Here is a 26204-nt window from a genome sequence, read left to right on the forward strand (position 1 = left end):
TAAGTAGAACCGGGGAGGGGGGGGGAATCAGCTTTGGTGCGTGATCTTGGGAACCTTTTAAAAAACTTTTTAAAAGCATTTTTACTACCGGTTCAGGCCAGTAGGTAGTAAAAATGCTTTAAAAAACTAAAAAAAGGCTCAGATGATCACAGCTGTGCCGTGCGATCGTCCAAGCTTATTGGAAAAATGCTTTTAAAAAGTAAAAAAAAAAAAAAAAGTTCCCAAGATCACGTGGCACAGCTGTGATCTTGGGAACCTTTTTTTTAAATCTTTTTAAAGCATTTTTTTACTACCAGTTGAGGCGAATAGATAATAAAAAAATGCTTTAAAAAAGTAAAAAGGCTCAGATGATTGCACAGCACAGCTGTGATCATCCGCCTAGTTCGGGTGAATAGGTGGTAAAAATGCTTTTAAAAACTAAAAAAAGCCTCGGACGATCACAGCTATGTCGTGCGATCATCCAAGCCTTTATTTTTTAAAGCATTTTTAACTACCAGTTCCGGAGAACTGGTAGTAAAAAATACTTAAAAAGTAAAAAAAAAAAAGTTCTGACGATCGCGCATCACCCAGCTGATCGTCAGAACTTTTTTTTTTTACATTTTTTACTACCGGTTCAGCGAACCAGTAGCATTTTTTACTACTATTTTAGGAGAACTGGCCCGAACCAGTAGCATTTCACCCCTGGGCAAACTCCCTAGGTACCAAAAATAAATCTCTATATATAAAAGCGAAATACCACTGTCTTTCAATCTAGTAAGCAACCACCATCCATCCCCTGACAGGCTCCCTCACTATTAACTCAACTGAACAGTGTCAGGCTTTACAGCACTTGATTCCCTTGCCACCAACAGTTACTTTTGTCCAGTATTGCGTAATAAGCCACTGTGACTATTGCTCAATTTTTTGTAGCCCTGGTAAATCTATAATTTGTAAAAGTGTAGCTAGCAATGCTTATAAAATAATTACTGTTTTACAACAAATAATTATTTTAGCTCTTAGATAAAATAAACTTCCTTCTCTTTTCAGCAACCAAAACCCAGTGAAAGAATTAGTAATACTTGCATATAAGAATGATTAAACCAATGGTGGATTGCTACCAGTGGTGGGTTTCAAATTTTTTTACTACTGGTTCTGTAGGCTTGGCTTGCTTGTTGGGCATGGCTTGGTGGTCATGTGACTGGGTGGGTGTGGCTTGGTGGTCATGCAACTGTGGGCGTGGCTTGGTCATGTGACTGGGTGGACATGGTCATCTTAATGCCACTCACTAGGCGTGGCTGACTCTGGACAGAACAAGTCATACTGGCTAACTTGATGTGGAGACAATTTGGTGCCCCACAAGCTCCTCACCTCCACAAACTGCTGGCAGCCTAGCGCATGCGGGCACACACATACACGCATTCCAAGTTTGGCGACTTTTATCCACATAGGAAAGAGAGAGCCTTCTCCCCTAGCCCAGCATGGTTGGCAGTTTGTAAGTTCAAATGTGGATAAAAGTCTCCAAACTTGGAATGTGTGTGTGTGGCACAGCACGCCAAAGGAGATGTTCTTCTCCCAATCCCAGACATTGTTGGCATTTCCCTGTCTGATACATCCTCCCAGCAAAGGAGGAGGCAGAGGATACTGCTGCTGTGTGTGGAACCATGGAGGAGAAAATTTGCAGGAAGCAGTTTCCTCTGAGTCCAACTTCTGCCTTGACAAATCTCTGGAGAACAAGAGGAGGCTCTCTGGTCCTACATGAGGGAGGCTGGTTCTTCTCAAAAGGGAATCCCTGTTTCCAATTATGAGTGGTAAGGATGCTAGCTTGTTGGGACAGCCTTCCCACATGCTTTTATCTGTATTAGTGTAATTTCTAATAAAATTATAAATATAAATTTTGGGAATCCTGCTCCTGGCTTATCTGGGTGAATTATTAGTGACTCACTGAAACCTGTTAGCTTTGGAAATGATACAGTGATTTGAAACTTTGCAATTATTGGCATCCCTTTAAGTTTTCTACCACAGCAGAGGGCAACTTCCAATTTAGGTAGATCAGCTTGATAACACAAACAAAGCAACTCATCTTTAGATGGGATCCTTCGTTAAGGCAGATTCAGACCAACTCTGCACAGGCTAAGTGCCTTAGTGAAGTATGGCTTCAGGTGCAGAAATGGAAAAGTGAGCGGGGAATGGGGAGGAGAGGGTGTAGGAAGCAGAATCCTTAGATCGCTGACACTCCCAACAATGAGTTTGGCGGCGATCTATGGAAATGTCTTCCAGTTCTTCAAGATCGACTTTAAGAGCACCAAGAAGTTAACAGCAAAAGAAGTGGCACATGACCACCAAGCCATGGCCACAGTCACATGACCACCAAGCCACGTCCATCAAGCAAGCCATGCCCACAGAACCGGTAGCAAAAAATTTTTGAAACCCATCACTGGATTAAATCAAGGGTGAAATGCTCCCGGTTCGTATTGGATCACCTGATCCGGTAGCGATGGCGGCAGGTAGTTCGGAGAACTGGTAGCAAAAATCCCTGCCCCCCCCCACATGCCCAGCTGAGCCATGCGATCATCAGAGGTTGTTTTTTTTTACTTTTAAAAGCATTTTTCTTCGTCCCAAAAATGCTTTTAAAAGTAAAAAAAAGCCTCTGATGATCGTGTGGCTCAGTTGGGATCGTCAGAACCTTTTAAAAGCATTTTTTTACAATCTCTTCTGCCGAAGAGGTTGTAAAAAAATGTTTTTAAAACACTCTGGCAATCCCAGCTGAGTTGCCTGATTGTCAGAGGCTTTTTTTCTTTTAAAGGCAAAAAAAATGCTTTTAAAAGAAAAAAGCCTCTGACAATCAGGCAACTCCGAAGAGGTTGTAGAAAAAATGCTTTTAAAAGTTTAAAAAAAAAAGTTGGCCACGCCTACCCAGTCATATTACCATCACCACTAAGCCACGCCCACAGAACCAGTAGTAACAAATTTTACATTTCACCACTGGATTAAACCTATAATGATCTTTCCTCCCTGTAAACATTTCATATGCTAAACAAGAGTCACAGGAGTCTTTTATGGGAGGAGTAACAAAATTATGTGCTAAAGAACTGGGCTAAGCTCCAACAGCTGTAACAAATAAAGATGCCTGCCTGTTTTGGCATTTCATTTCCTGATTCTCAGCAAAATTTAGCCCCGCTATTAACAATTTAATCACTCCTCAATCTTGGGACAGCAACTTCCAATGGGTTATTTGATACATCCCCATATGCTGATTCTTATGTTCTGCCACCAGATGGCCCCCTTCCAAATGGCCTTTAGCCTGAACTCAGAAGTTTAAAAAAATTTCCGCTGAAAAATAACAAAGTTCCTAGCAAAGACATAATTCCACCAGAATTTTTAAAATTTAATCCTGCTTTGTGGGCATCTCTAATAATCTGCCTTTTTTCTGCCACAAATAACTCCTTGCAAATTCCCAAAGAATGACTTAATTCAGGGGTGGTGTTCACTTACAAAAGTGCCTACCGTTCCTGTCCTATTGTTCCCTTCATCATATCAAATTGATATAGTTGGTGCATATTTTATACATATATGTATATTTTCTTCAAAATATGTTGTTTTATCTATAACAATTGTTTGTGTATTCTGTTGTGACAAAAGAAAAATAATAAAGTTTGCAAATGTCCACCCATGCGCCCAGCCTTTCGCACATGCACTTTGGTAGCGCATGCACCTTCTGTGCAGGCACCTGGCCTCAAAAACGTGCTTAAATAGAATGGCACAGAGCCAGGGCAGCTGGGCAGACCCACCAGCGATTTCCGTTGCTGGTTTGGGCAAACCAGTCCAAACCGGCTGAATACCCCTCTGGCTTAACTCTATCAATGGGGACAAATCCTCCTGACAGCTACCACCCTATTAATCTCTTTTCTGTAATGAATGACTTACATACATCAATTTTTATACTATAAAATTTCCTTGAAATTCAACTATGGATCAATGTACAACACTATACCACCTAGCTGAGACATATTACATCTCCCCAAAGATATCTTTTATATCACTTTCATAAACCTAAGTTGGTCTTGGTGCCGTGTGAGAGATTCTGGAGGAAATCAAAACATTACTTGTAGAGACCCAACTCAATCAATCGTTATCCTAAAAGCTGTAGTCTTGCTCCATTAATGTTTAATCTATGCAGTAATGATATTGTTGATGTAAACCAACAATAAATCAGAATTTCATTCTTCATCTCTCACCCATCTTCTTATTTTATTTTATTTATTTATTGTTTCAATTTCTATACCGCCCTTCTCCCAAAGGACTCAGGGCGGTTTACAGCCAAAGTAAAGACAGTTAGTACAATTTTTAAGACCAGTTTAAAAGGAAAATTTAGAGTTGGTTGAAGACCTAAAACCAATAAAACCCCTTATTAAAACCCCAGTAGGCCAGTCCTGCACGGTGAAACAAAAATGTTTTCAGCTCACGTCGAAAGGTCCGAAGATCAGGGAGTTGACGGATACCTGGTGGTAACTTGTTCCAGAGGGTTGGTGGAACCCTTATTATTACCTCTATGCTGATGACTACTGTTTTTGTAACCCAAGTAGCCCTGTATAGATGCTTAGAAAGTTTATATTTGTATTGTCATAGGAAAAATCTTGATATTAATTGCTCTAAAAGAAGGCCCTAATATTTTCCAGAAAATGCCCCAAGTCCATGATTAAGTAGATAATCAAATGACAGGTTTATTGATCATGTTATGACTATTAGATACTCATTTTCAATCCTTTACTTGTTTGAGCAATGAAGCAAATGGAACTCCTTGTAAGAGCCTCCGAAGCAATTATTAAATATTCAAGGCAACATAGCAACAAACACATACCAGCAGCTATTAAATAATTTAAGGATAAAATTTTGATTTGAACCAGATCTATCTGCTGAGGTTTTTTCAATTTTAAGGGAGAATATTATTTAATATTGCAGTTAGATAACCAAAGACACAGGATCATTTATGGTATGTTGCTCACAAAAGTTAAGGATTAATCATTAATCTCTGAGATTTAGAGTGGACAGATTTTTCTAGGCGGTCAAGTTGCCCTTTTCTGTTTAATATCCTTGAAGATAATAATTGTTTTGTCTGTGAGGCTTCTGATAAAGGATAAACACATTGGAATGAAAAACAGATTATCTTAACATTCCCAAGTATATTTGACCCTGAAATTAATAGTAGTTTGGATGCATTCCTACTCTTCACAGAGAATAGGAAATGAGAATTTATGGGGCTTTTTGTTAAAATCGAGACCTTCTGTCTATGTAAACAAGAGTGACCTATCAAACCACTTATGCCTCTGGCTTTTTCTGTAGGTTCACCTCTGTGAAGTGGAAGGAATGGAGAGATTTGTGGATCAGGATTCTGTTCTGGATGGTAGTGTCACCCAGCCTGTCTTACTGGCTGTGAAAATGCTGAGAGCCGATGCCAACAAGAATGCCAGGTGCTTGGAAGAAACAGAAGAAGAGATGGAATACAGCTATAGTTCTGAGGGTTGAAAGGTGGAGCCCTTGATCTTCTGTGAGCTTGGCTGTTTTCCCAGCGATATTTCATTACCTGATTAGATATCATTAGATGTTACTGAGTCACATAATGAAAAGTTAGCAAGGAAACAAGCTCACAGAGCATCAAGGACTCTACAATCAGTCAGTGGGTATAGGTATTTTTGTTATTATACAGAACTGACTGAAAAGTAAAAAGTCACACAATGAATCACATTTCAAATATAATAAACTGGTACGAGACATTTCTAAATCTTCTTATTAAAAACGTAAGGACCAGCCTGTCCCCCTTATTCAAGAAAGTAAAGACTCTTGAATCTTAGCATTTCAAAAGGAACCTTTTATTGAATAGGGGTGATAGCAGGGCGAAAGAGAAAGTAAGCTCTGAGGGCCCTCGGGTGCAATAATGCCAGGTCATTTAGGTGCCAGGCTAAAGCTATAAACCAATACATTTGAGGATACAGGATATATGAGGAAAAACTTAATAAGCAAAGTAGTAATTAAAAAAAAATCTTCCCCTGAAGAATGGCAGATACACAGATCTGACACTGGATTTCTCAAAAAATAATGTAGTAACCCCACAAGTATGAGTATTTAAGGCTTTATTCCAATGCACTTGGGGATAAAATAAGGTTATGATATTCTGAAATGCAGGAACAGTGGTGGGTTGCTACCAGTTCTCCCTGGATCAGGCAAACCGGTAACGGTGGCGGCAGGAGGCTTCGACCACCCGCCTGGACATCTCTGCGCATGCACAGAAGCATCATGCGTGCACGTGAGTGCATGAGCACCCACGAGTGAACTGGTAGTGGACAAAATTGAAACCCACTACTGTGCAGGGATGAGAATAAGAAAGACCCTGTAATCCTTCTGCTTGTCAGGGAACTTCAAAACATGGATAGCGAGTGGGCTGCCAGCTTGATTTTGCTAAAGGCAATTATGATACATTTATCTTATTATTATTTTTTTTGAAGTACCTAATCTTGCCAAAGATGAGACTACCCTGAAGTTAAAGTGTATTGAACATGAGAAAGAGCATCCCCTGTACCCAGGTGTTCTAGACCAAAGACAGGACAAAAACAGAGTATAAGTTTCTAATCGTTAAAATAAATGCTTAATTCTGTACTGTATACTCAGCCATTACATGGGAATATAGAGTTCTATGTATGTAAGGAAAAAAGAGGGTCCACACCACTATCTCCAACTGATTTTCTACAGCATTACTACCAAAGGTACAATAATTTTAAGAGGTTGGGGGGGCATTATTTTCAGTTCCCCCTGTTCCTGATTTTATTATCAATTAAGGCAAATTAAGGCATCAATACATCATAAGAATTGATGTATTGCAAAGGTCTTGCCACTTCCATTCATTCCAGAGGCACTTGTGCTGGAAGCCTTCTTGGTGCATTGTGTCCTTTGTTAATTAATATACATGTTGGGGTTTCAGCTGCTGTTTGAATTTTTTGCTTCTTGCTACCTGGGCAAAGAGAGAAGTCAAAGGGATTCTGACAGCTTGTTGCCAGTCCAAGTTAAAAAATAGATTGTTGGTAAACTGACCCAGTAAACTAATGCCATGTATTAAAATAATACACATAGCTTCTACACAATGCTTTTTTTTTAATTGAAAAAGTTTTACAACAAACACGTTTTAAAAAGAATTTTTTCTCCCTTCACCCTCCCCCTCCACCCCTCCACCCCCCCCCCCCCCCGAGACTTCCCAGAGCAAAATACAGGATATAACATCTAACAAACATATGCTAAAATACTACAAAAACCATACCCCATAATCCCTTCTCCCCCATTGATCCCTTAACTCCCCATTCCCCTTTTAAACTAATACCCAAATACAATACAATCCCTACCATCACTCATATGCTATTTGATACTTTTTGATCTGATACTTATTTTGAATATAATCAATCCATTTTCTCCATTCCACTATGTATCATTCTTGTGAATAGTCTTTCAAATACGCAGAATTTTTTGCTATTTCTGCTAAATTTGAAACTTTAAGTGTCCATTCTTCAATTGTAGGCAGTTCTTCTTTCTTCCAATGTTGCGCCACCAAAAGTCTCACTGCTGATATTAAATTCAATATCAATTTAGTCTCTATTACTGTACAATCCGTGATTATGCCTAATAAAAACAGTTGTGGCGTAAACTTTATCTTCTTTTTCAAAATGTTCTGCAGAATCCACCATATTTTAATCCAAAACGATTTAATTTTTTTACAAGTCCACCATATATGATAATAAGTAGCATCTTCACAATCACATCTCCAACATTTGGGTTGCACATTGGGATACATACATGCCAACTTCTTAGGATCTAAATGCCATCTACACAATGCTTTTGAATGTTCAAACATTTCACATATATTTACAGCAGGTTATTGGCTTCTATCCTATACTAGCAAGTTTTCTTGAAAACAACATAGCTCACTATGTTCACCTTTGTATGACTTTTGTTTCTGGCAGGAATGACTTCCTCAAGGAGATTAAGATTATGTCCAAGCTGAAGGACCCCAATATAATCCGGTTGCTGGCTGTGTGCATCATTGATGACCCTCTCTGCATGATTACTGAATACATGGAAAATGGTGATCTCAACCAGTTTCTGTCTCGTCAGGAACCCCAAAACGTATCAGAGAGCTCCACTCCTCCTGTCAGGTAGAAAACAAGGACTCCTTCAATTCTAGCCTGTATAATTTTTCTTGTGAGGTAGGCCTGTTCCATTTTTCAGTTGAACACCCATCTTAACCTGGGAATATGTGTGTAGGCTTTTTTGAGGCTTTAGTTAGAGCCAGAGATGTAATTATCTCTACAACTCATTTCTCCTTGGCTTTGGGAAGATGAGAAGACTTTTTTTCAAAATTTCTTCACCCTCTCCTTCTTTGACCTCTGCTAATAATCAGAGGAGAGGAGGATTGTGTCAATCGTCTCATTTGGCACATCCAAAAAAGAAACTCCTGGCACATAGGAACTACTAAGAGTAAAACTATTGAAAGATCCATTTAGGCACAGCAGAAGCAAAGTCAGCTCTGAGGTTTTCCTGAGAAATCCCACATAGGTAAAACTCCCATTTCACCCCTGGGCCACCCATAGATCATTGTCCACCAATTACACACAGTACTTTTGTATTGGGAAAACATTCTGTGTTGGCTGGTAGCTCCGAGAACTTGGTCTTGGTTGGGTATCTCCTCTCCAGCAGCAGAAGGCTCTCATGCATTCCTTAGCCCTCCCCTCCCCCTGCCTAGGAATTTACCAACCCCCCTCCTATTTCTGTTTGGCAAACTGTGAGTTAGAAGTTGATGCAATCAGCAATGAAAGTGGAATCAGCTTTGACAGATTGTTCCTTATTGTTTGATTGCAAATCCCCATCCAGATGGCTGCTTGCCTTTCAAAAGAATAGTTGCACTGTTAAGCATGGTGGAAACATAGCACCCAGAATTAAACTAGACAGTATGTTAATTGTGTACCATGCTGTTCTACTCAAGTTTTAATTCACTTTGTTGTTAAATACATAGTGCTTGATCTGTCTGGAGATCCTCAGGCCTAAGGAACCTCAAGCTTCCTTAAATTTCTTGTTGTATAATTAAAATTTCACCCCCTAGCCATGAGAGATTTCTATTTGTTTTTTTTTAAATTACAGGTAGTCCTCGATTTACTAAGCTATTCACTTAGTGACCATTTGAAATTTCAAAGGTACTGAAAAAGTGACTGTTTTATGATTGTTTTTCACACCACTGAAGCATCTCCATGGTCATGTGATCAAAATTTGGATGCTTGACAACTGGTTCATGACTGTTGCAGTGTCCTGGGGTCAGGTAATCACCATTTGTGGCCTTCTGAAAAGCAAAATCAATAGGGAAGCCAGATTCACTTATTAACCACATTGCTAACTTAACAACTGCACTGATTCACTTAACAACTGTGGCAAGAAAGGTCATAAAATGGGGAAAAACTCAATAAACAAATGTCTTTTTTAGCAACAGAAAATTTGGGCTCAATTGTGGTCATAAATCAAGGACTACCTGTATGTCCATGAAAGGTTTTTAAGGCAATCGTGATTGTAGGGATATAGTACAGGGCCTGGTGGGAATGATTCTTTCTTCCCCAATTGTGATAGTTCTGATCTTGATTGGACTGCAATTTATTTAAAAACACACAAGTGGAACTTGAACAGAATAACACACAATTTATGTATCATCTACTTTAACCTGTAGAAGATTTGTTGAACATTCTGAGTGGAAATCCTTCTCTTTTGTCCTGGGTAGCTGATGGTATGTGTGGCATGTTTGCTCTTTAAGACTGTTGACAATTACTAAAGGACCTATTTTTGTTTCTTTTTCTTCTGTCATTCAGTTATGCCAACCTGAAATTAATAGCTATCCAGATTGCTTCTGGCATGAAGTATCTTTCCTCCCTGAATTTTGTTCACCGAGACTTGGCTACCCGCAACTGTCTGGTGGGGAAGAATTACACAATCAAGATAGCAGACTTTGGCATGAGCCGCAACCTCTACAGTGGGGACTACTACAGAATCCAGGGCCGGGCAGTGCTCCCTATTCGCTGGATGTCCTGGGAAAGCATTCTTTTGGTGGGCATGTTGCACTTGCTATTGTGACTAAAGAGGTTAGGAAATTTTTAGGGATAGCCACGAACTAACTGCCCACTTCATCTAACAACAGGGCCTACCCTTACGTTCACTTAATCACACTAAGCATCCTCTTGTTTTCTGCTGTGATCTCATGATATTGCCTTTATCTCATCACCAGCACATGCTTGAGATATCTTTATACCATTTTTATCTGTGCCAGTATTAAAGTAACATTTCCACTCTTATCCTAATGCACATTTAATCATGGACTAGACCATCCGTGAAATGGTGGGCCACCATTTCAAAGATATTTTCTTACCTAAACAGAGAAACAGAATGATCATGGGTGTTTTAAAAAAATTTAGTGGGACATTCAGTTTCTTTGTGGGAAATGAGCAATGAATGTCAGAAATTTTCCTCCCTCCCTCTCTCCCGCATTCTTTGTTCTTCTTTCTTCCCTTGCTGTTCCTTCCTTCCTTCCCTGCTTTCCTCTTACCTTCCTTCCTGTGTACTTTTCTACACAGCAGCTTCTTTGAAAAGTTTCAGCACCAGATGAGGACTGAAACATGAATAAATCTATTCCAATTTCCAGAAACCTACAGATCTATATGATTCACACAATTTTATTTTCCTGTAGGCAGTTTTTCTCCTTGGAGCTGCTTAATTTTTGTGGAAACCATGAATCTCTGATTAGTTATATATAAGTCATTTTGATTTTCTCCCCTCTGTTCCTCCAACCAGGGAAAATTCACAACGGCAAGTGATGTGTGGGCTTTTGGTGTTACACTCTGGGAAACCTTCACATTTTGCCGAGAGCAACCATATTCTCAACTATCTGATGAGCAAGTAATTGAGAACACCGGAGAATTTTTCAGAAATCAGGGACGACAGGTATGAAAATATATGAATATTTTGGATAGATAGATATTTGTAGACTCAGAAAAATGGAAGCATTATTTGATCTATTGGGGAAACTATACAGGTAATTCTTATTTGACAACGGTAATTGGGACCAGAATTTCCATTGCTAAGTTATGTGGTCATGAAGCTGCGACCACATGTTTACTGGATCTGTGTCCCTCCTGGTTGGTACTGGCCACACAGGAGGTCACACGAGGCTGGCTCCTGGGAATTATTAGTGCTTCTTTGGTAGAGGGTATCTTCCCAACCGCCCTGAAAGAGGCGGTGGTGAGGCCCCTACTCAAGAAGCCCTCCCTGGATCCAGCAATGTTAGCTAATTATCGGCCTGTCTCCAACCTTTGTTTTGTAGCGAAGGTTGTTGTTGAGAGTGTGGTGGCATGGCAGCTTCCCTGGTACCTGGAGGAAACTGTCTATCTAGACCCGTGCCAGTCCAGCTTCCGGCCTGGGTACAGCATGGAGACGGCTTTGGTCGCGTTGGTTGATGATCTCTGGAGGGCTCGGGATAGGGGTTGTTCCTCTATCCTGGTCCTATTAGACCTGTCAGCGGCTTTTGATACCATCGACCATGGTATCTTACTGCGGCGGTTAGGGGGTTTGGGAGTGGGGGGCACCATTTTTCGGTGGTTCTCCTCCTATCTCTCCAACCGCTCGCAGACGGTGTTGGTAGAGGGGCAGAGATCAGCCGCAAGGCACCTCACGTGTGGGCTGCCACAGGGGTCGGTTCTCTCGCCTCTCCTGTTTAACATCTATATGAAGCTGCTGGGGGAGATCATCCGTGGTTTTGGGGTGAGCTGCCAGCTGTACGCTGATGATACTCAGCTGTACATTTCCACCCCGAATCTCCCCAACGAAGCCGTTGATGTGATGTCCCGGTGCTTTGAAGCCATTCGGGTCCGGATGGGGATGAACAGACTTCGACTCAACCCATCCAAGACAGAGTGGCTGTGGGTACCGGCGCCCCGGTACAGTCAGCTAGTTCCGTTGCTGACTGTGGGGGGCGAGTCACTGGCTCCCAGGGAGTTGGTTCGCAGCCTAGGCGTTCTCCTGGATGCACGGCTGACGTTAGAAGAGCACCTGACGGCCGTCGCCAGGGGAGCTTTTTATCAGGTGCGCCTGATTCGCCAGCTGCGTCCCTTCCTGGACCGGGACTCGTTATGCACGGTCACTCATGCCCTCGTTACCTCCCGCCTGGATTACTGCAATGCTCTCTACATGGGGCTCCCCTTGAAGAGCACCAGGAGATTTCAACTGGTCCAGAATGTGGCTGCGCGGGGGATAGAGGGAACGTCTCATAGCTCCCATATAACACCTCTCCTGCACAAGCTGCACTGGTTGCCGGTGGTCAGTAGCACCACTTGTGCTAGTGCCAGTCAAACACACTACTTTTGATGTATAACAGTAGGGATTGAGAGGTGGAAGTTTCCTTCTGTGTTGGCTCAGGTTGGGTAGATAGTAACATTATGCATTGTTGCTTTCAAGAAACAGTGCCTTGCTCAAGCTTGATTCTGCAGAGCAGACCACTATTTAACTCAAAAAAAAATATTACTGGGCAATGTGTTGATAAAATCACTTTTAATCTAAGATTACTTCACTATGTTGTTTCAAGAATAGAGAGAGGTAGCATTTTACAAATGTTGTGGCTCCAGCCTCCCCCCCACCCCGGGCCTGGCCCCCTGCCAGAGAGTGACTCAGAGAGTGAGGGGGGAGGGCCGTCAGGGCTCCCTTCTGCAGGGCCGGCTTCCCTGGCTCAGCTCCAGGAGCCAGAGGCAGGCCAGGTGGAAGAGGTGACGAGGCCTCCGTCTCCTGTATCTCCCCCCACTCAGGAAACGCTTCCAGACCCAGCTGAAGACAATCAGTCCTAGTTAGATCCCAGGTTTCGTAGACAAGAGAGGCGGGAACAACAGAAGCAGGGGTAGGGCAGGCCTAGAAAGTGCTGAGTCACGGAGCCACACCCCACAGGGTATAAAAGCAGGAGGGGCTGCTATACTGCTTTGTGATGAACAAATCCAATTGCCCAGAGAGAACTTGAGCTGAAGTGCTGTTTATTCCTGACTTTCTGGTTGACACGCCGACATCAAGAAAGGTAACAGAAAAACCTTGGCAGACACTTGCTGGGTTGCTGCCAGAGCTGATAGCTGCCGTGGACTCAATTGCTGGCTAATTGAGTCATTTCTCATGCCTCCCAGACTGCGGTGGGGGGACAGAACAACAAACTAAACTCTACTCTGTGGGAAAGGGATTAGGTACAAATGTGCTAAATAAATCACCATCACAAAATAAATGAGATTATCTACTATGAATCACATTCTGCAACTAACATCCCATAAATGAACAGAACAGAATATGAACAGAAGAGGTTTTAATGTTTTTTTAAGACGGAATTGTTCTGCCTTTTCTCTCCCTCTCCCCTTTCAGACTTACCTTCCACAGCCTCCATGTTGCCCTGATCCTGTATATAAGCTAATGCTCAACTGTTGGAGACGAGATACCAAAGCTCGCCCTTCCTTCCAAGAAATCCACTGCTTTCTTCAAGAAACAACCACTTCATAGTGATGCTTTCAAATGCTATAGATCACCCCTTCCCCCTACCACATTACCCTCTCCAAGTTATACCCAGAACTTAAGCCACTTCACCTTTCCTTCAATAACACAGCTGGACTCAAATCAATCATCAAAGGATAGATGAGAGAGAAATGGGGATCTGACCAGGTCTGCCACATAATAACCTCATTCATGGCACTGTGTTTTGAACTGGTAAAGACTGAAAAAGTTATTTATCTTGTAAATGTTCTAGGTTGTGTGTGTTTTTGTTAATGGAGTTTGTCTATGAAAGAGAAGAAAATTCTTTCTCCCTAAAAAGGATATGAAAAAAAAGCTTGAAAATGGAATTGAGCTGGAAATAGGCACATGAACTTGGAAAGTACTGAAGCAATTAGTACGGTAGTGTTTTATGCCACTGCTGTGTGCAAGAGCTGTAATTGTGTAAGAGGCAGTAAAAGAGCAGAATGTCATACTGAACACAGATTGTGGCTTGGACAATGCTTGCTGAAATCTCAAAAGCCAAAGAAGGTACTGAAATAGATTTTCTGTGATTTAGGACAGGATTTGCTAATACAGAATGGGTTGGGTAAATTTAAAGAAAGTATGCAATTTTGTATCATTTAACAAAAAGTATGCAGATTTTGCAAAATGTAATTAATTTGGGGTGGAACCTAGATTGCTCTGAGCAGAATGTTTGTGTTACAAAAATTTGGATGTTATAGAATATCTCCCGTTTATAGTCTACACATTTCACTCACTGCCCTCTAGAGAATAGAGTGTGTTGGCCTCTCTCCCTGACTCTTAATCTGAGTGCTGCCAGAAGAGAAGGGATACCCCAATCCTGATGTACAGATTGAAAGTTACAATAGGCAACATGTATTTCCACTATCATTAGATAGCAGACATTGTGTCTATGGAGATTCTCAATCATCCAGGTCATGGTTATCCCAATTTTTTTTTCTAAAAGGCAACTGGACTTTCTTGTTTTTTTCCCCTTGAAAATGTTTCACTTCTCATCCAAAAAGTTTCTTCAGAACTTTTGGAAAAGGATTTTGGGACAGGTACAGATATCTTGAAGATCAACTAAAAGTCCTTTAAATAAAGATGTGCAGTTCCTGATTGAAAGCAGAGTAACAATAAAGCTGTTGATTTTCTTATGCAAAGCATACTTCATACTCCATTTGTATATGCAATCTCACCAGTCAACCAGGCTTGGCCAAGGCATTTGATAGGAGCATTGGGCCACTGGCCCAGACATAGAGGCAACTCCCTTCACTTCACTTCATTATATACAAAAACTTGATGCTAGGTAGATTCAAATACATGTCTTTTGTTCTGAACTTAGGTACTGGAAAAATTAGTCAATTCCTCCTGTACTGTACTGCAGTTACCGTAATGTTTAAGTATATCTTCCCCTTGTGGCTTCTGGCTTCCTGTTTGAATATCTGACCTTGTTTTTAGCTTATAGCGGATAGTTCACAGTCACAAAGATGGATTTGCTTTTACCTGGTATATAACAGCTGCAATACATGCTGCTTTACAGTCATGCTTTTGGATGCCCTAGATGACCTCTCTCATGGGCTTTATGTGTCTAAAGTGTGGAAATCTGTAGATCAATTCTGATTGCCCCCAAAGAAAGGAGAATATGTCAATAAAGAGCAATGAAATGCAATCAGAATGATCAAAGGAATAGAGCATATGAGGGTAAAATAGCATATGCTATATGATAGCATATAGATATATAAGATAGCATATCTCACTCTTTACTTAAGGACAGAGTGGGACAAACCAGTCAAGACTTCAGTTTAGCTCCTGACCTTCCAGTGGACTATAAGAAACCTTTTGGTGATGTAAGGGAAGGGACTAAATTTGTTTCAGCTTTTCTTTAGAATAGAATAGAATTCTTTATTAGCCAAGCGTGATTGGACACACAAGGAATTTGTCTTGGTGCATATGCGCTCAGTGTACATAAAAGAAAAGATACGTTCATCAAGAATCATAAGGTACAACACTTAATGATAGTCATAGGGTACAAATAAGCAATCAGGAAACAATATCGATATAAATCTTAAGGATACATTTTTTCAACTTTTTCAAGGTTTTAGGGATGCTGCTGAAGCGGGACATCTCCAAGAGGCAAACTGCTCCTTCCCATCAACACCGAGAAATAGACTAAATGGCTATCTGTGGAGCACATTTTAAATTTTTTTGCATGTATGTGTGGGGAGATACCTTCTACTCTTTAATTACCCAAATTCCCGAACAAGCAATTTCAGATTAGTTTGAAGGTTTGAGATATGGGAATACAGTACAAGAAAAAAATTGCCCAAAGATCCTCATGTTCCCATTTTTATCACTTTTTTAAAAAACCCATTGGTATTTGGCGCTATAGTTTCAGGATGCTAGGGCATGCAATTTAGGTCTAAGTGAATCACAAGCTTTAAAAATGGGCTTTAAAAATGGTCATTATTAAATCATGCGTAGTATGGGGTTTAAAAAAATGCATACAGTTAGGAAGGCCAGTTAAACAAAAAGCAAGAACATTAATACAGGACTGCTGCTAGATCAAACCTCAAAAATCACTGTGATGTAGATTTCTTATGCTTTTCTTTTGTATGTGGAATCTATGGAAGAGAGGCTATCAACTGACAGTTGACATAGATTGAGTGGTATTTCAATAGTTATAATTCACATTAGATTATGAACCATATTAACAATAGGTTGATTCGTGCTTCTTGCAATCAAATGTCTTGGATTTTTTTTCATTGTGAATATAAGACTGATATTTTCCAAAGTTTGGACAAGAAAATCTTTTAATGCTATAGATTTTGTATGAAATCAGTGGCTCCTTATTTGTTTGGTGACAGAATACTAAGATGTTGTGATCTGTAGATATGACTTGGAACCATCAGTTTATTGCTAGAAAATCTAGAGCATAATAAGGAATTAATGGGTGAGTTGCTTCTTTTACAGATTGTGGGATCAGTAGACCCTGAACAAAGACCAGATTGTCTCAATGACATTGAAAACCATCTGGGTACTACAAAAGTATAATAGTATAGTTTAGAAATAATAAAATAAACTTTCTTGGAGTGATTAGGCAAAGGAGTCAGCCGAGGAGAAATTGTTCCCTGAAACTTCAAGGCTGGTCTGGCTTGACATGTTTTGACTGAGATGAGAAAGTATGTTTGCTGCACAGTTTTATCACATACTGCACAAATGGATTGTTGCTGGAATACATCTCTGTTTTCTTGGCATTCATTTACAAAAGAGTAAATGGTCTTGGTCAAGGACAGGAAAAGTAAAGTTACCAGCCAGGTTCTTTTATCTTTAATGTCTTGGGAGACTCATGCATTCCAGTTCTGCTTTTCTGTTTTACTCATTAATGTGTATCTTATACTGTAGATAGAAAGTTCTGCACCTAAACCTAGCTTCTGCAAATTTTACATTATTAATTCAATAGCATTTTTTCTTTGTGATTGCTCATTTAGGATGCAGCCATAGGAAATTCTTCCCTTTGTACTTATTTTGTGTTCATAAACCATACGAAAATAACTCACTTGCAGAATCAGAACAAGGCTAGGAATGAAATGGAATTTGAACTGTTAAATGTAAATAGGAAAATAAGGCAAGAAACCATCCTTTATGGACAATCAAGCTGAAGCTTTGTAAGTAGTGCCTTTCCCCAAGCCCACAATATACAATAGGTGCACATTTTCATAAATTCATCTATAAAGCTATATTTAAGTCATATTTGTAGTGAAGTACAAATAAAACTGGGGAAATACAAATTTTAGAACCTTGAAAGTAGTTCAAGGTTCTAAAATAGAAGTAGTTTGTATAAGTAATTACAGTAACTAGTAAATGCAGTGTTTTTACGTATTTTTAAAAAGTATTCATTTGTAAACTTTCTGTAAAATATCACACTAGATCGTGAAGCATAGGTCAGTAATCTATAAACTAAAGCATCTACCATTATTTTTTATGACATCTGGGCTTTTCCCAAATTATGGTAGCATAGTTTTAAATAGTATTTTTTTTTAAAAAATTAAGCCTGTTAGACTTGATGTATTTTATTGACTCTCTTTATTTTTTAAGAGGAATTCCAGACCTCCCATACCTACTCCTATAAAAACTGGAGAGCAAAAAATACCTTTTTAAAAAATGTAATTTACAAACGGAGAAGGCTACTCACCCCATGCAAAAGGCTGTGCACAGCTCAGTGAATTCTACAACCACAAGAGAGTCTATGCTGATTTCCCCCCTCACATTTACAATTATTATGAAACAAATTAATGAATAGATTATAGTAGTCACTGAGTTTATAATATGGCCAAGAAACATGTATTAGGGCACAGTTTTGTAATTTCTAGACAAGTCAGTGAAATTTCAGAGATACTTGTATTTTATCATTTTTATTTATAATCAAAACATAAACCAAAATGTTACAATTAAAGGGGAAATGGAAATTTATTCTGTCAATATTTTGTTAAGTTCAGTAACTTTATGCACATCTGTTCAGGAACAATGGTTTTTAAATAAAGATGACATAGAGGACTGGTTTTCAGGGTTTTCCTTTACGCAAGGCACTGCAACATCACCAAAACCTTTTTCAAGGTTACTGGATAAGTCGGGTCAGCCTGTTGATGCCTGTGGACATTATGACGTGTGTCTTCTCTTCTGCAGATCCCAATGTTAAATTTATTAGAAATTAAACAGCTAAACTTTCATATCTCATGGGATGCTGGGGTTCCTGCTTTTGTAAAATACATGCTTTTCTCAAGTGTATATTACTTATTTTGAAATGGCATGATTAGATTTAGATTCATGAGGCCATTTACTATATTATATATTTTGACAAGGTTATTTGGGCCCTGGAAGTTTTACTATGGGCAACTTGATATGGGTACCTGGCCCCAGGTAGATCTCTTACTAATATCTCTGTTGAGCTCGAAGGCACTCATCCACTGTCATGGGTTTTGCAGAAGTAGAAGAAAAATGCCTAATGAGGGAATAAAAATTGCCCATTCTTGGTTCTTGGTTCAAAATCACTAAGCCAACTGTTTTGCCTATTTTAGGAGTAGAACTCACCTCTATCTGTGGAACTAGCCAAGATTGCTGAAAATGCTGTCATCCGTATTACAGGAGGAGAACTGACCTCTTCCTGGCGCTCTAAACATGATCTCTCAGGTAACTGTCATCTCCACTGCAGTTGTAAAACTCAACTTTTCCTCCTGATCAGCCGAAAGTCACTCAGCCACTGTCATGGGTTTTGCAGAAGTAGAAGAAAAATGCCTAATGAGGGAATAAAAATTGCCCATTCTTGGTTCTTGGTTCAAAATCACTAAGCCAACTGTTTTGCCTATTTTAAAAGTAGAACTCACCTCCATGTGAGGAACTAGCCAAGATCGCTTAGATTGCTGTCATCCGTATTGCAGGAGGACAACTTACCTCTTCCTGGCGCTCTACACACAATCACTCAGCTGCCTGTCTTTTCTGCTGCAGGACTAAAACTCATCTTTTCCTTCGAACTAGCCAAGATCGCTGAGAATTCTGTCATCCGTATTGCAGGAGGACAACCTACCTCTTCCTGGCTCTCTACACATGATCACTCAGCTGCCTGTCGTCTCCACTGCAGTTGTAAAACTCACCTTTTCCTGGTGATCAGCTCGAAGTCACTCAGCCATGGTGATGGGTTTTGCAGAAATAAAAATGCCCAACGAAGTAATAAAAGATTGCCTTTTCTTGGTGATTGGTTGAACATCAGAAAACCAACTATTGTGCCTATTTTAAAAGTAGAACTCACCTCCATTTGTGGAACTAGCCAAAATCGCTGAGAATTCTGTCATTTGTATTGCAGGAGGACAACTTACCTCTTCCTGGCGCTCTACACATGATCACTCAGCTCCCTGTCTTTTCCACTGCAGGACTAAAACTCTCCTTTTCCTGGTGCTCAGCCAAAAGTCACTCAGCCACTGTCATGGATTTTGCAGAAGTAAAAGAAAAATGCCTAATGAGGGAATAAAAATCGACCTTTCTTGGTTATTGGTTTAACATCACAAAACCAATTGTTGACCCTATTTTAGGAGTAGAACTCACCTCTATCTGTGGAACTAGCCAATATCGCTGAGAATGCTGTCATCCGTATTGCAGGAGGAGAACTTACCTCTTTCTGGCTCTCTACACATGATCACTCAGCTGCCTGTCGTCTCCACTGCAGTTGCAAAACTCAGCTTTTTCTGGTGCTCAACCGAAAGTCACTCATCCACTGACATGGGTTTTGCAGAAGTAGAAGAAAAATGCCTAATGAAGGAATAAAGATTGCCTTTTCTTGGTTATTGGTTCAATATCACAAAATTGACTGTTGTGCCTATTTTAAAAGTAGAACTCACCTCCATGTGAGGAACTAGCCAAGATCGCTTAGATTGCTGTCATCCGTATTGCAGAGGACAACTTACCTCTTCCTGGCGCTCTACACACAATCACTCAGCTGCCTGTCTTTTCTGCTGCAGGACTAAAACTCATCTTTTCCTTCGGAACTAGCCAAGATCGCTGAAATGCTGTCATCTGTATTGAAGGAAAACAGCTTACATCTTCCTGGCGCTCTACACACAATCACTCAGCTGCCTGTCTTTTCTGCTGCAGGACTAAAACTCACCTTTTCCTGGTGATCAGCTCGAAGTCACTCAGCCACTGTTATGGGTTTTGCAGAAGTAGAAGAAATTGCCTAATGAAGGAATAAAAATTGCCCTTTCTTGGTGATTGATCCAATATCACAAATTCAGTTCCACTGCATGAGGTAGGAGTAGAATTCACCTCTATCTGTGAAACTAGCCAAGATCACTTAGAATGCTTTCATCTGTATTGAAGGAAAAGAACCTACCTCTTCCTGGTGCCCTACACAGGATCACTCAGCTGCCTGTCTTTTCCACTGCAGGACTAAAACTCACCTTTTCCTGGTGATCAGCTCGAAGTCACAGCCACTGTCATGGGTTTTGCAGAAGTAGAAGAAAAATGCCTAATGAGGGAATAAAAATTGGCATTTCTTGGTTATTGGTTTAACATCACAAAACCAATTGTTGACCCTATTTTAGGAGTAGAACTCACCTCTATCTGTGGAACAAGCCAATATCGCTGAGAATGCTGTCATCCGTATTGCAGAAGGAGAACTTACCTCTTCCTAGCGCTCTACACATGATCACTCAGCTGCCTGTCCTCTCCACTGCAGTTGCAAAACTCAGCTTTTTCTGGTGCTCAACCGAAAGTCACTCATCCACTGACATGGGTTTTGCAGAAGTAGAAGAAAAATGCCTAATGAAGGAATAAAGATTGCCTTTTCTTGGTTATTGGTTCAATATCACAAAATTGACTGTTGTGCCTATTTTAAAAGTAGAACTCACCTCCATGTGAGGAACTAGCCAAGATCGCTTAGATTGCTGTCATCCGTATTGCAGAGGACAACTTACCTCTTCCTGGCGCTCTACACACAATCACTCAGCTGCCTGTCTTTTCTGCTGCAGGACTAAAACTCATCTTTTCCTTCGGAACTAGCCAAGATCGCTGAAATGCTGTCATCTGTATTGAAGGAAAACAGCTTACATCTTCCTGGCGCTCTACACACAATCACTCAGCTGCCTGTCTTTTCTGCTGCAGGACTAAAACTCACCTTTTCCTGGTGATCAGCTCGAAGTCACTCAGCCACTGTTATGGGTTTTGCAGAAGTAGAAGAAATTGCCTAATGAAGGAATAAAAATTGCCCTTTCTTGGTGATTGATCCAATATCACAAATTCAGTTCCACTGCATGAGGTAGGAGTAGAATTCACCTCTATCTGTGAAACTAGCCAAGATCACTTAGAATGCTTTCATCTGTATTGAAGGAAAAGAACCTACCTCTTCCTGGTGCCCTACACAGGATCACTCAGCTGCCTGTCTTTTCCACTGCAGGACTAAAACTCACCTTTTCCTGGTGATCAGCTCGAAGTCACAGCCACTGTCATGGGTTTTGCAGAAGTAGAAGAAAAATGCCTAATGAGGGAATAAAAATTGGCATTTCTTGGTTATTGGTTTAACATCACAAAACCAATTGTTGACCCTATTTTAGGAGTAGAACTCACCTCTATCTGTGGAACAAGCCAATATCGCTGAGAATGCTGTCATCCGTATTGCAGAAGGAGAACTTACCTCTTCCTAGCGCTCTACACATGATCACTCAGCTGCCTGTCCTCTCAACTGCAGTTGCAAAACTCAGCTTTTCCTGGTGCTCAACCGAAAGTCACTCATCCACTGACATGGGTTTTGCAGAAGTAGAAGAAAAATGCCTAATGAAGGAATAAAGATTGCCTTTTCTTGGTTATTGGTTCAATATCACAAAATTGACTGTTGTGCCTATTTTAAAAGTAGAACTCACCTCCATGTGTGGAACTAGCCAAGATCGCTTAGATTTCTGTCATCCATATTGCAGGAGGACAACTTACCTCTTCCTGGCGTTCTACACACAATCACTCAGCTGCCTGTCTTTTCTGCTGCAGGAGTAAAATTCACCTTTTCCTTCGGAACTAGCCAAGATCGCTGAGAATGCTGTCATCTGTATTGAAGGAGAACAGCTTAACTCTTCCTGGCGCTCTACAAACGATCACTCAGCTGCCTGTCTTTTCTGCTGCAGGACTAAAACTCACCTTTTCCTGGTGATCAGCTCGAAGTCACTCAGCCACTGTCATGGGTTTTGCAGAAGTAGAAGAAATTGCCTAATGAAGGAATAAAAATTGCCCTTTCTTGGTGATTGATCCAATATCACAAATTCACTTCCCCTGCATGAGGTAGGAGTAGAACTCACCTCTATCTGTGAAACTAGCCAAGATCACTTAGAATGCTTTCATCCGTATTGAAAGAGAACAGTTTACCTCTTCCTGGCGCTCTACACAGGATCACTCAGCTGCCTGTCTTTTCCACTGCAGGACTAAAACTCACCTTTTCCTGGTGATCAGCTCGAAGTCACAGCCATTGTCATGGGTTTTGCAGAAGTAGAAGAAAAATGCCTAATGAGGGAATAAAAATTGACATTTCTTGGTTATTGGTTTAACATCACAAAACCAATTGTTGACCCTATTTTAGGAGTAGAACTCACCTCTATCTGTGGAACTAGCCAATATCGCTGAGAATGCTGTCATCCGTATTGCAGGAGGAGAACTCACCTCTTCCTAGCGCTCTATACATGATCATTCCGCTGCCTGTCGTCTCCACTGCAGTTGCAAAACTCAGCTTTTCCTGGTGCTCAACCGAAAGTCACTCCTCCACTGACATGGGTTTTGCAGAAGTAGAAGAAAAATGCCTAATTGAAGGAATAAAGATTGCCTTTTCTTGGTTATTGGAGAAGAACACATCATGCCTACTATAATAATAGAAATAGAAGTCTCTTGGTTATTGGCCCAAAGACACTCAACCAACTGTCGCTCGTACCCCAGTTTTAAAACTCACCTTTTCTCTTGTGAATTGTGCAAACTCATTCAGTCAGCTTTCATGACTATTGTAAAATAGAACTTATGTACTCTTGGTGATTTCCTCATTCACGACTCCAGTCATGGTGACAGTAGGAGTCGAAAACATCATGCCTAAAGCTGGAATAGAAATCAAAATCTCTTGTTTATTGGCTCAAAGGTATTCAACCAATGCTCGTCCATACCAAAGGAATAAAATTCACCTTTTCCTAGTGAATTGCGCAAAGTCATTCAGCAGCTTTCCTCCTTAACATAGAATAGAACTCACCTTCTCCTGTTGATTTAGTCAGTCACGAATCCTCCAGTCGTGCTTACCCTTTGAGAAGAACATATTATGCCTATGTCATGAATAGAAATAAAAGTCTCTTGTTTATTTGCCCAAGAGCACTCATCCGTTCCCTAGGAGTAACACTCACCTCTTCCGTCAGAATTGTACAAACATATTCGAGCAATTTTTATGACTATTGTAAAATAGAACTCACGTAAACCTGCTGATTTCCTCGTTCACGAATCCTCCAGTTATGGTTATAGGAGTAGTAGAACACACCATACCTATTTCATGAATAGAAATAAAACCAAATAGTCTTTTGATTATTGGCCAAAAGACTCTCAACCTAATGTTATCCGTAGCCCAGGAGTAAAACGGACCTTTTCCTAATGAATTGTGCAAAGTCATTCAGGCAGCATTCACGACTATTGTAAAATAGAACTCATGAACACGTGCTGATTTCCTCATTCATGAATCCTCCAGTCGAGTTTACCGTTTGAATAGAACATATCATGCTGACTGCAGAAATAGAAATAGAAATCTCTTGGTTATTTGCCTAAAAGCACTCAACCAACAGTCGTCCACCACCCCAGGAGGAAAACTCACCTTTTCCTGGTGAAGTATGTAAAGTCATTCAGGCAGCTTTCATGAGTATCATGGAATAGAACTCACCTTCTACTGTTGATTTAGTCGGTCATAAATCCTCCAGTTTTGCTTACCGTTTGAGTAGAACACATGCATACCGCAGGAATAGAAATAGAAATCTCTTGGTTATTTGCCTAAAAGCACCCATCCAACTGTCGTCCATACCCCAGGAGTAAAACTCACCTTTTCCTAGTGAATTGTGCAAACAGAATTCCTGAGTATTACAGAATAGAAATCACCTTCTCCTTTGGATTTAGACACTCAAGAATCCTCCAGTCATGCTTACGGTTTAAGTGGAACCTATTATGCCTTCTGTGGGAATAGAAATAAAAATCTCTTGGTTATTGGCCTAAAAGCACTCAACCAACTTTGTCCGTACCCCAGGAGTAAAACTCACCTTTTCCTAGTGAATTGCACAAAGTCATTCAGCAGCTTTTGTCCTTATTATAGAATAGAACTCACCTTCTCCTGTAGATTTAGTCGGTCACAAATCCTCCAGTCGTGCTTACCGTTTGAGAAGAACACAGCATACCTATTTCATGAATAGAAATAGAAATTCCCTGGCTATTTGCCCAAGACCACTCAAACAACAGTCATCCCTTCCGCAGGAGTAACACTCACCTTTTCCATCAGAATTTTAAAAACAATTCGAGCAACTTTGATGACTATTGTAAAATAGAACTCACGTATACCTGCTGATTTTCTCATTCATGAAACTTCCAGTTATGGTTATAGGAGGAGTAGAACACACCATGCCTATTTCATGAATGGAAATAAAAGTCTCTAGGTTATTGGCCCAAGACACTCAACCAATTGTTGTCCGTACCCCAGGGGTAAAACTCACCTTTTCCTAGTGAATTGAAAAGTCATTTAGGCAGCTTTCCTGAGTATTATAGAATAGAACTCACCTTCTCCTGTTGATTTAGTCAGTGACGAATCCTCCAGTCGTGCTTACGGTTTGAGTAGAATCTATTATGCTTTCTGCCGGAATAGAAATAGAAATCTCTTGGTTATTGGCCGAAAAGCACTCAACCAACTTCGACCGTACCCCAGGAGTAAAACTCACCTTTTCCTAGTGAATTGTGCAAAGTCATTCAGGCAGCTTTCCTGAGTATTATAGAATAGAACTCAACTTCTCCTTTTGTTTTTTATTTTTTTAAAAAATACTTTTTATTCAGTATTTACATTGTTAAGATCATTGTTCCATTTTTGCAGCTTTTCAATACCGACATCTTTGGTAACATCCATTTAATCTTTTAACCAAACTATATACATATAGATTTCATGTATTGCTAAATAATTTATATACTCATTACATTTTATAGCTATCTATTACCTACCATTATCTATTTCATTCCTCTATAATACCTTCTCTTATCTTTATACATTTATACATTAATTTTTTATTCTTTCTCCATCCAGTTATACCATCTATTCCGTGTTTCGTAGTATATCATCACCCATAGTAGTATATTCCATCACCAATCTCTTTCCACTTATGACTGTACGACTGTAACTTTGTTGCTGATAATCCTTATGATTTATATTGATATTGATTATTCCTGGTTGCTTATTTGTACCCTATGATTATCATTAAGTGTTGTATCATTAAGTGTTACATTGTACCCTATGACCATCATTTGTGTTGTAAATGTTGTACCTTGATGAAGGTATCTTTTCTTTTATGTACACTGAGAGCATATGCATCAAGACAAATTCCTTGTGTGTCCAATCACATTTGGTAATAAAAATTCTATCTATCTATCTATCTATCTATCTATCTATCTATCTATCTATCTATCTATCTATCTATCTATCTATCTATCTATCTTGTTTCCTCTCGATCTTTTAATTCCATTGTTAATTTATCTTGTTCTGCACATTTTAGCACCTTTAGTACTTCCCTCACTTGATGGCTCTGGAAATATTTATGGGCTTCGTCTTTTCCATCCCAGATAAAGGCTTGCCAACCTTTCTGCAAGTCGTGGCCCTCTATTGTTAAAATTCTTTCATTCTTCACATTTATCTATTCTCTTAGCCATGACAATATTGCAGCCTGCTGATATAGTTCCCAATCTGGGAGGCCAAATCCACCCTTACTTCTGGCATCTTGTAACATTTTAAATTTGATTCGGGGGGGTTTCCTTAGCCGTATAAATTTACAAATTATTTTATTGAATTTGTCATAAAATATTTTCCCCAATTTTATAGGTCCTGTTTGAAACAAATA

General features: G+C 40.0%; 1 protein-coding gene across 5 annotated transcripts in view; it reads left to right on the forward strand.

The window, feature by feature from the left end:
* The window catches only part of DDR2 (discoidin domain receptor tyrosine kinase 2), an 85609-nt gene extending 67486 nt beyond the window's left edge, over positions 1-18123 (forward strand). For all 5 annotated transcript variants that reach the window (XM_058174278.1, XM_058174277.1, XM_058174275.1 and 2 more), the window contains 5 exons: positions 5320-5447; positions 7983-8174; positions 9870-10104; positions 10846-10995; positions 13441-18123. In XM_058174278.1, the coding sequence (XP_058030261.1) occupies positions 5320-5447; positions 7983-8174; positions 9870-10104; positions 10846-10995; positions 13441-13575 (840 nt within the window). In that variant the 3' untranslated portion in view covers positions 13576-18123. The remainder of the gene's footprint in view (positions 1-5319; positions 5448-7982; positions 8175-9869; positions 10105-10845; positions 10996-13440) is intronic.
* The last annotated feature ends 8081 nt before the right edge of the window (positions 18124-26204 follow it).

This window comes from Ahaetulla prasina, chromosome 3 (genome assembly GCF_028640845.1).
Source record: "Ahaetulla prasina isolate Xishuangbanna chromosome 3, ASM2864084v1, whole genome shotgun sequence".
NCBI lineage: Eukaryota > Metazoa > Chordata > Lepidosauria > Squamata > Colubridae > Ahaetulla > Ahaetulla prasina.